General features: G+C 33.5%; 1 protein-coding gene across 3 annotated transcripts in view; it reads right to left on the bottom strand.

Moving 5' to 3' along the window:
* The window catches only part of LOC111088004 (nephrin-like), a 125723-nt gene that overhangs the window by 69193 nt on the left and 44715 nt on the right, over positions 1 to 11815 (bottom strand). For all 3 annotated transcript variants that reach the window (XM_022396685.1, XM_022396686.1, XM_022396687.1), the window contains exons 3-4: positions 10478 to 10588; positions 5782 to 5985 (exon numbers count right to left, since the gene is read on the bottom strand). In XM_022396685.1, coding sequence (XP_022252393.1) covers positions 5782 to 5985; positions 10478 to 10588 — 315 coding nt within the window. The remainder of the gene's footprint in view (positions 1 to 5781; positions 5986 to 10477; positions 10589 to 11815) is intronic.

Here is an 11815-nt window from a genome sequence, read left to right as displayed (position 1 = left end):
ATTCCCAAGTCTCTCTTTGTAGTGGGTCGACCACGGGTTCCTCCCTTCCAAGCTCTCTCTTTGTAGTGGGTCGACCACGGGTTCCTTCATTCCCAGGTCTCTCTTTGTAGTGGGTCGACCACGGGTTCCTCCATTCCCACGTCTCTATTTGTAGTGAGTCGACCCCTTCAGCAAGACCTTACTTCTCCGAGATTCTGTCGTATATTTATAAACGGAGTTTTGTTGTTAATCGTCCACTTTAGACTTTACAGTTAAAAAAAAAAACTTGTTTTATTTTGTCCATTCGGTTATTTTTACATCCAATAATTAGTGCTGAAAAATCTATAAATTTCGTTTACATCATACATTCTGTTATTTTGTAATTATTCTCTGTAACTTTTATTAATTTATTCCGTTTTCCAACTCGTTCAAATCAAAGGTGAATTTCTGGAACACTTCATGTTGGAAACCAGCACCGCTTCTAAAATGATTCGCCAGTACCGGCTGAAAGTCGCCCTTGGGTCATACGAATATAAAAATCCCCACCCTATAATAAACCAATAACCCGAGTAAATTAAAAATATATTGTTTCCTTCTTTAGGGGTGAATATAACGTTATGTCAAGTACCAGTCACACTGGGATTATTACAGTATTTGTCTTTGGTGGATTCACCACTCTAACGCATGCGCTTTAGACCTATTATTGGAGTATTTTGCCTCTAATTTTACAGTAACATGGAACTAATTAATATTTCATGTATACTTGTAAATGTAAGTGGCATTTATTTGTTTTCTTCATAAAGCTCCGAAAAGAAATTTTAAACAGCCACACCACAGAAGAGTTTTCTAGCAGTGAAAATAAGTATATTATAGAAAGGCTATAAATATTACCAACAAGAAGGAAACGAAAACACACGTAAGAATTGCTGCTGTGTATCTATTTATTTTCATCCCGTGAATAATTAGCATATTCATAGAAAGATATTTTTACACAATGCCTCGATTGTTGTTGTTATTTTAGCGCAAAGTTACAAAATGGGTTGTCTACGCTCTGTCTATCGCGGGAATCGAACCCAGGATGTTAGCGTTGTAAGTACGTAAGATTACCGCTAACCCAACCGGGGGACTAATGATTCGAATGTGTAGCCTTATCAAAAGTTAAATGATTTGTCAGAGCCCCATATAGCCTCCAAACAGATCGTTAGCATGCTGAGAAACTTATTATGCATAATTGAACACAAAAGAGCTTTATAACCCTAACACCATCAATTGTATCACGTGTTTCAAGCACCAGTAGAAATGCCGATATCTGACGTATGTGGAACTTTTTTTTTTCTTTTTTTTTTTCAAAGCCACTGATGACAGCTGGACCTTATGTTACTTTGAAGTAACGGCTTACATTCTCGTTCGATTCTTGTTGTTTTTTGCTTTTTTTTTCCTGTTATGACATACTACGATTAAAGAAAAAACACTGAAGGAATATGACACGTGGGCGCGTGAATTTTTAACTAATGTGTTTTATATTCCTCACAGATTTCTCTGCCTTTAACATTTTACTAGATAATAATATCCTGTGTTTAACAAAACGAATAAAACAGCTGTTTCAAAGGCTTAGGACAGCAGATGGTTGGATACAAGATAAACATTTTAAGTAGTTGTGTTTTATTATATTTTATCTATAAACGTAGCAAGCTTATAGGAACATCACACATAATGATTTATATATGTCTTTTTTTACTGAATATATTTGTATATATACATTGACAAGATTGAAACACCTTTGCAATGTCGAAAAACAAAATGATATAACATCATCGTTCAATGAATCTATAAAACAATACATGCACTTTTAATCGGACATTTGTATAAATAGTTACGTCTATGAAACATAACGTTATTTCAATTTGTATACTGTCTTGTGATGTTACTTAAAGAAATTTTGGTTTGATATAATTTTTTGTTTTAATGACGGTTAGCATATATCAAAGCCTACACACATCAAAGCGTTCAGGACAAGGAACACTCTCTCCCCTCGCAATTTCTAAGCTTTAAAAATACACTTCAAATGAAATTTGGTATTTCACAAATATAAATATATATATAAGTGTGTGATACGTAAGATGGCTTCTTTATACTATGAAGGAATTAGGGGTATAAAGTAAGTTGAAGATGACGTCAGACGTGTTTACCCTGTCAGAACGAAGATCTATCGGTTTCCCGAAAGGGAGACCATCAGACAGTATCATCATTCGAAGAATATTTACATATTGTCGTTTCACCCAATATTGGGTTTTTCTTCAGCATAGTTAAGACTACTTCAGCAGAAAAAAAAAAGATAAAAAGAGCTAAATTTCATGTTTCTTGCTTAGAATAGGGATTTTATTCGGACAGGTAGTAATATATAATCATATATTCCGTATCTGCATAAAAGTGAAATAACTAGACAGTTCGCGATACCTAATACGTTTTTATACAGCAAAATATTCAACAATAAATTCTTAGAAATAGAGTGAATACAAGAAACCAAAACTAAAACCTAGTGTTTGTTATCGCGTGTCTTCAGCGTGACGTTAAATATAACCTCAAACACGGATCAAATGTTACTCTATCACCTAATACAAAAAAATAAAAATAAAAATTGGCCCGGCATGGCCAGGTGGTTAGGACACTCGACTCGCAAGCTGTGGGTCGCGGGTTCGAATCTCGTCCCACCAAACATGCTCGCCCTTTCAGCCTTGGGGACGTTATAATGTGACGGTCAATCCCACTATTCGTTGGTAAAAGAGTAGCCCCAGAGTTGGCTGTGGGTGGGGATGACTAGCTGCCTTCCCTCTAGTCTTACACTGCAAAATTAGGAATGGCTATCGCAGATAGCCCTCGTGTAGCTTTGCGCAAAATTAAAAAACAAACAAACAATACAAAAAATAGCAGCCAAGTGGAACTGTTTATTATTTCACACTGCTAACGTGGCAGTGGCGCTTACACAAAACTCTTAGATGAATGAGATTTAGCTGTTTACAAACTATGACGCTAGCGTTTCGTTCATGGTGTAAGATAAAGCATGCTGAAGAAAAGAAATAGAAGAAAAGAGCCTAAGTCAAAGTTTATGTTTTCTATAAGCCCTCAATCTATGTCACATGGCTAAGCTCCGCTTATGAAGACAATTCTCTGGTTAAAAAGAAACAAAACCCTGTATTATTCTGGTCGAAAGGCTTCGAAAAGCTAAGGTAAGCAGTATGGGAAACAATACTTATTGCTAATGGACCACGCGAAGAACTATTGTCATGGAAACAGACAAATTCCAGATTAAATCTTCCCTGCTATCTCTTGATATCCGGAAGTATCTAGAATTATCAAGTGATACTCAACTTGTTGATCAGTATCCCAAATCGTTAATATGCATATTGAGGGAATGTGCACAATAGACTTTGTTACCATTTGGGTTACAGCTAAAGAAATCCCAAGCATTTTATATAGCTAACAGGAATAGCGTACATCAAACAACACAAATGTCAGGTTTTATGTATGAGGTTTTACAGTAGGTGTACGTTACTTGTTTGCGATAAATTTCGACAATAAACAAACAGCACACAATCTAATTGTTTTAAAATAAAATATTAAAACAAGTCAAATCAAACGTATATACACATTTTCGTTACACTATTGGTTATTATAGTTGTATCCAGAACTTTACATATTTGTCTCTTTTTCGTCAAAGTCCACACAGGCTGGTTCAATTACCTTAACACAACTGACAAAAAGAAGAACTCGGAAGATTCTAGTAACATGACGCAATAATATAACAATCACCAATTCATAACTACTAAACACACAACGTATGATTCGTACACAAACTCGCGATAAGCTATCGCTTCTAAAAACAACTAAATTTAACACTCGAGCTATATAAGCTATCTAAACCATAATACTTGTATTAAACTTAAATTGAAACAATCGTGTATATCTAACAATAGAAGTTAGTTAAATTCAAGAACTAAAAGAAAGATTGTATAACGATATCTCCTACTTTGTATCATTCTTTAAAAAATAAGCCAAATAGGCTATAAACAAAATATGTCACATAGAGGAGAGTAAAAAAAACCGAAGATATAATCTACAATGTTGGAAAGATAAATGTAACCTAGTAAGAGTTAGATGTAACCTGGTAACAGTTAAATGTAACCTAGTAAGAGTTAAATGTAACCTGGTAACAGTTAAATGTAACCTAGTAAGAGTTAAATATAACATGGTAACAGTTAAATGTATCCTAGTAAGAGTTAGATGTAACCTGGTAACAGTTAATTGTAACCAAGTAAGAGTTGGATTGTTTTAGTGCGAAGCTGTACAATGGGCTAGCGCATTCTGTCCACCACTGGGGAATCCAAACCCGGATATTAGCTTTATAAACTTACCGCTGACCCATTGGAAATCTCCTAGTAAAAGAGTTATCCGCAGAGATAAGACTAGGGAAGATAATGGGTTCAAGCATACTATGTCCCGCATAAGCTACCATTGCAGCCAGTTTTAGGCAGTTGGTTGCTCATAACCAAACAGAAAAGCAAGAAAAGAAAATTGAAAATTAACTTAATAAAACAGATTATCAAAAACAGAACATTGGGTTTACATTATTTTGGTTTAATTTTATATTTAACTATTATAAAACTCAAGTGTAATTAATATTTTCCAGATTATTCAGATAACAAGCAAATTAGCTTAAAACAACTAGTAAATAGCACTACCAAAGATTATAAAAAAAATTTCTTCAAAGCTCAGGTTTCTCTTAGCTCTTTAAAAACTCTTACAAAACAGCCAGCAAACATATTAAAAAATGAACTTGTTAGTATATAAAATTAGAATTACTTTTACATTGTCTAGAAACTTTAAATACAAAAAATGTTACTTCAGTCCGGACATTTGATTTTACATATAATATACAAAAATTCATTTAAACCTATTGTTTGATTGATTTCTTAGTATACAACTTTAATTTCCTAATTTTAAAATCCTTACTATCAAAGATATTTATAATAAACTTTATAAACAGGTTGTTGGTACCTCCATAAGAGGTTTCTTAACGTTCTTCTTTAAGTTTTGATACTCAAACACATTTCTTGACATAAGGTTAAGTAATGGTTCTAACGCTATGAATGTTTTTGATAAACACTGGGAATTTAATTTTTTCACCTTTTACGAAAAAACTTTATAATTATTCATTTACTTCAATATTACTTTAATTGTCATAAACAGGAATATTTTATTTCTAGTGTATAGAATCCACCCCCCACGCGGGGACAAAGTACAGGTAGCCCAATATGTAGCTTTGTACTTAAATATTTAGACGCACTTTGGCGGAAATAGGACAAACCATGGAGCGATTCGTTATAGGGCTTTAGCAATGAAATTTAATTGTTTAAATATTTAACAGTAAATATCATAACTTGTTATTAAGGCTCAAAAGCGATAATATTAGATGAGGAGATTTATAAAACTATCAAAATTATGTTTTATAATTCTAATTTTATTTCACATGCAGGTCTTGGAATATGATAACTGGTGTATTCACACCGGTTTGTGTGTCTTTCCACCACAGATTTTCCCAAATGCCAAGATACATTTTACCACTTTGATGTTATAGTATTTATAGCTTTAGTTGTTTGTTCTTTGAGTGCAACTTTCTGTTTTCGGTCTAGTTCTTTGCATATTAAGGAAGATGAGAAAACAGTAAAGAATATCAACATCATTACTTTGAATTATAATATGTAATCAGCTTTCAAAATAATATTTTACAGATGTTGTACTCACAGTTAATATCGATAATGACATGTGCAATCCGTGGTGAGGTAATATTATTGTTGGAAGCTTGGCAAGTGAGTCTAGTCATTAGATCTTCTCGTCTCAGTTGCTGAAAAACATAGTCGTTTCGAACCTGTAGGTCATGAGTCTTTCGGAAACTATTGTCTATTAGTACTGAATTTCTCCACCATGTGACGGACGGAGGAGGCTTTCCTAGATAGAAACGATATATTTCCTTTCTTGTTACAAAAATGTGTTTAATTATTATGAAAATACAAACTCATGGTGAGATCCAAAACAACTATTTGGTTAAAATACTATACAACTAGAGACACGAAACGTTCAAGTGATATTACTTTCACTAGTTATACCTGAAGAAGTTCGTAGCGCTCTCTCTCGACATTTCTAAGAAACAACGTAATTGAAGCATGTATAGCAGCTTTCTAATCATACGGATATAAAAAACCTCTTCCCGACCAATTAGAAATCTCGTATCCACCAATCCCGCTTGGTGGTAGTACTTCCGTTACCATTTTCCAATTCAGTGCCACTAGATAAAGAAGAGGGCTATAATGACCAAAAAAACATAAACAAAAGAATTCGAAGAACATATTATTGTGGCCCCAGAGTTCAGTGCTTTTTTAGAGGGGTGGGAACCTTCAGAAAAAACAACAAAGAAGATGTGGCTGTAGCCATCAGATGGGTGGGTCTCTACTGCCCTCCTCACCACCCATAGATTACGTGACGAAGATGTTTCAGGGTAATGATTTTTGATTATTAAATTTCTCTAATCGGAAAGATAACTGCGTTTATCTTATATAGAAATTCATCGTTATTTTATTGATTCAGTTGATGATCATGTAATTATTGAGCTTTAAATCATTCAGTTGATAAATATTTCTCATGTTTCATTGAAAAATATAATCCTTAGTTAAGGTGTATTGATTTACTATTTAGCTAAGTAAATATCAATTCAACAAAACTAGCTGCGGTGAACCAGGGAAAAGACAACAAAATTTTTACCAATAAGTCTTCCTTTTATTGACTGTAGAAAAATAAAATAGTGCTCATGTACTTGCTTTATAAGTTGTATATATGTACGACATTTATCCATCATATATATATATATATAACCAAATGAATGTCAAAATATAATCAATAGTCATACAGTAATTAAACGTCTATAAAATAGGGCTCTAATACTATTAGCGGGAATGTTCCTTGGAACCAGGGATATTATGATACGTTCATGTAACACCCATCAGTCGGTGGAGTATTCAATGAAATAGTATGCGAAGTAGAATTTGGGCATGTTAAAAAATTCCTGATCTTTAGCGTGCAGATAACGTAAAGATATTCCTGAAATCCACATCTAGCTTCTACCCAACTTTACTTTAAATCACTGACTAACGTTCAACAAACGCATGCTGAGGCACAATGTTTGTAAACAAAACCCACATGTTCTGCTTTGCTTGGACTTGCTCGAGTTCCCTTGTTTCTAAGCTCTGTCTTGAGTTCTTTCGGCATAAATGAAAAATAATCCATTCCTGTTATAGCGTGTTAATGTAGAATAATCCATTGTTAACATAACACGTTAGTGTAGAATGATACATTGTTAACATAACACGTAAGTGTAGAATAATCCATTGTTGGCATAGCCCCGTTAGTGTAGAATAATCCATTGTTAACATAACGCATTTGCGTAGAATTATTCATTCTTGACATAGCATGTTAGTGTAGCATAATCCATCATTAACATAACTCATTAATGTAGAATAACCCATTCTTGACATAGCATGTTAGTGTAGAATAATGCACTCTTCACATAGCGCACGAGAAAAATAAATATCGTAGATTTCTTTCACAAATTACAAGTTCGATCACAGATGTGTTTAAATTAGTGACCGAAAGATGCTAATGATAGTGCTGGCGCTTAGCGAATGTCTTCCACGATCATTAATTACGCGTATTAAGAGATGAACAAATGTATAATAAGTAGGACAAAAAGAGTTATCGCAGACAGTAACCATGGTAATGTTATCATAGTAATTAATAATAATAACTTCTTTACAGCGAAACTAAAACTCAACTTGGCCATCAGTAAACTAGTTAAATAGATCGTTTTATCAGTTGAATACCCTCGCTATTAACGATATTTTCAGTTGTAATCCCATTAATATCTCACGAGGTTCTGGAGATTTAGATTAGTTCTAAATACAAATTCTAAGTTAACAATGAAAAACAATCTTTATGATAAAAGTATAATAGTAAACGTTATGAAAGTGTTATTCAAAACAGTAGGTACAGTAAATAGATATTTTTGCTGTACTTTCAATTTTTCATTGTTATAATGACTATTGTTAAAACGTAACAGAGTTTATTATTAACCTCGTCATACTAAACGATCAAGGAAAAACTACGCCATATTTTATAAAGGTGTTTTAAGACTTTATTATGAATAATTTACACCTATACTTATATTAAAGTATGATTATCTTTCTGTAAAATAATTCTTAAGATAAAGTGTTACCGTAATTTTTTGAATTTGTTAATTACAAAACCTTATTGTTTATTCTATTATATTATACAATCATATTGCAAGAGTCATGTTGTTTACAAATATATATATATAATATTTGTTGACAATTACAAAGCCATAGCCAATTTAAACTAGTTGCTTCGATAGCTTCAGGAATAACAAAACGTATTCAGAAAAATATCACTATATATATATATATATATTATGTTCTTGCAATTTCCGGAGAAAGTGTGAATGTTTAAAAAGCATTATATTTGTGTTATTTTTAAAGATTTACTTGTAGGACACAGGGCCGTAAAAAGCGGTTAGGCCTAACCACTTTTTTCGTGGCATGTATAGCTACAACTTATTAAAATTTAAAATTTCCTTCTTTTAATTTAATACATTACTTGTGTGTGTATGTAGTATTTGTAGTTAAAGTGGGTCAAGTTTTAGTTTCATAGGATTAAATTTTCTGGAAGGGCATACCCCCAGACACCCCCCTAGAAATGGCAATGTAGTAATGGCCTGATCGCTCCAAAATTGCTTCCGACGGCAATGTAACTCCATCCATTGGATAGGCATTAACATACGTCAACTTCTAGAGTTTGTTTGGAAATGAAATAATTGCTTCCGACGGCAATGTAACTCCATCCATTGGATAGGCATTAACATACGTCAACTTCTAGAGTTTGTTTGGAAATGAAATAATTGCTTCCGACGGCAATGTAACTCCATCCATTGGATAGGCATTAACATACGTCAACTTCTAGAGTTTGTTTGGAAATGACATTTCGACCTTCTAGCGCAAATCTTCATGAAAAATCTTTCAGGCCAATATATTTTGGTAATTTTTCATTGTTTAACGCTGGACGGGTATAGGTTTATTTTAATCAGTCATGGTGTCCTCCCAGTTTTGAGGGTCAACGACTTCGGTTCTGCACTTCTCTCTATTCTTCCCTATCTGCACCAGCTTTCCTAATTCAACCAGTTCGTCTCCAGTCCATTTTATAATGACACCGAGCCAAGTGATCGAGTGATTTCCCTCACCTCTTTATCCTTCGATTTTGCCAGTCAACATCTGACAACCTACCCTCAGGCCTAATTGCATACATCTTCTGTCGATTAGATACATCCAGCAGTTGTCTTTGCACACTCCAATACTTATCTTTCTTTATAGCTGATCTTCATCACGTATCTATAACGACACATTTCAAATGCTTCTAACTGCCATTTCGTTTCATGTCCAAGTTTTGGACTTTGACCATTTAGTCTGTTTATTGTCAAGCTCAAAGAGGCTATTTGTTCCATCCCTACTACGGGTATCGAAACCATATTTTTAGCGTTATAAGCTCTCAGACTTACCACTCAACCACCGGAGCGGACTGACCATACGTAACATTTTAGCAGTGTTTTCTTCAGTTATGGGTTTACATCTATTTTGAGCGATTCTTTGAGTTTGAAGAATACCGTTTCTCTATTCCTATACTGCGCTTTATCTATTTTCCACACTTGCGGTTACTACTGATATTCATCCCTAACTAAGTAGACTTAACTAAAGAAAGGTACTGATGATATAAAATAAAATAAAAATACATTTTAAATTTTCTTATATATTCAAATATACCTTCATATCCACATGGTCTTTTCATTGGAAACCCCCACAGCAACTAACCTGTCACCTGAACTAACTGGTTCATTAAGATTTCTACCTTCACTACAGTTCTGAACCCCCTCATTAAACTTTTATGCTTTTAAGACGTTACATTTCAAAATTATGACAAGCTGGTGAAGAAAAATATTCTTCTTTGCCAATTTAATGAATACATTTAGAAAGGTGAAAAACGTATTAAGATAAGACTAGATTTGTTGTATTGTTTGTGAATAAAGCATTTCAGTTTAAGATAATGTATATAATTTGATATTCTCTATTTTCACTTTTCCGACACCGTTTGTGTTATTTATTAAATCATTATAGATTACCTCACTGAGGAAGGCAAAAAAAATCGGTTTTAAATGAAAACTTATTTCTCAAAATACAGTTGAATGCAGAGTTTCTGTTTTCTAATTCTAATGAAACTAATTAGTACAGAATGTTAGTGTGAAACTGTATTTCAACACTATACTCTGTTTTTGAGATAAAACCTGTAAAAGTGTAATTATATATTTTCACAACAAATACCTCACCTCCTTTGGCTATACAACCAAGAATGAGTTTAGATCCTTCGTTATGTGGACTAGTGTATCTTTGTACAGGTCGGTTGAACTCGTCGACAATAGTGACATCCTCTGGTGGAACTGGAAAAAAAACATCTTAAATGATCTAATTATATTGGACATGAACATATATGTTTGTTTATGTGTGGATTTAAACTGATTCATGAAACAATCTGACATTTATAGGGTAAAATACTATTAACAAAAACAATAACCTGTTATAGGAATGTGAGCAGATTGTTAGTCCGTGTTTTATGTTCTATTGTGCAATATTGTGTTCTGCACTTTGGATGCGTTATTAGAGTGACAGTTAAATCCCACTACTCGATCAGATAAGAATAGCCCAAGAGTTTGTGGTAAGACTAGCTGCTTTCCCTCTAGTCTACCACTTCAAAATGAGAGTAGGCGAGCGCAGACAGTTCCTGAATGTCTCTGAGTGAATATCCGAAGCAAACAGACAAACTTATAGAAAAATGAGTTCAGAGGGAATAATTGTGAATCAAAACTTGTTAAAATGTCATTATATCTTTTAACAAAATGTCAACAAAACTATGGTAAAATATTATTTGAATTAGGTAAGTTATCGTAAAAAAAGCAATTTATTTTCAAACGACTAAGTAACTACAAAAGTATTTCATTACTAATCTTTTGCAAAAAACACTTGTCGAGGCTTAATCCTCGTAACATAGCTTGGCTAAGTTATAGCAAAATAACGTTTATGATGGCAAAGGTACAGAGTTTTACGGAGATTATAATGTTTAATTGAGTCAGTAGAAAGTTGTCATGAGTTTTACATTCAAACTAATGAGTCAGTAGAAAGTTGCCACGAGTTTTACATTCAAACTAATGAGTCAATAGGAAGTTGCCACGAGTTTTACATTCAAACTAATGAGTCAGTAGGAAGTTGCCACGAGTTTTACATTCAAACCAATGAGTCAATAGGAAGTTGCCACGAGTTTTACATTCAAAGTTATGAGTCAGTAGGAAGTTGCTAAGAGTATTACATTCAAACTAATCAGTCAGTAGGAAGTTGCCACGAGTTTTACATTTAAACTAATGAATCAATAGGAAGTTGCCACGAGTTTTACATTCAAACTAATGAGTCAATAGGAAGTTGCCACGAGTTTTACATTCAAACTTATGAGTCAATAGGAAGTTGCCACGAGTTTTACATTCAAAGTTATGAGTCAGTAGGAAGTTGCCACGAGTTTTACGTTCAAACTGATGAGTCAGTAGGAAGTTGCCACGAGTTTTACATTCAAACTTATGAGTCAGTAGGAAGTTGCCACGAGTTTTACATTCAAACTT

This window comes from Limulus polyphemus, unplaced genomic scaffold (assembly GCF_000517525.1).
Source record: "Limulus polyphemus unplaced genomic scaffold, Limulus_polyphemus-2.1.2 Scaffold2976, whole genome shotgun sequence".
NCBI lineage: Eukaryota > Metazoa > Arthropoda > Merostomata > Xiphosura > Limulidae > Limulus > Limulus polyphemus.
Note: the sequence above shows the minus strand (reverse complement) of the source record. Positions and strands in the feature narration are given on the sequence as shown.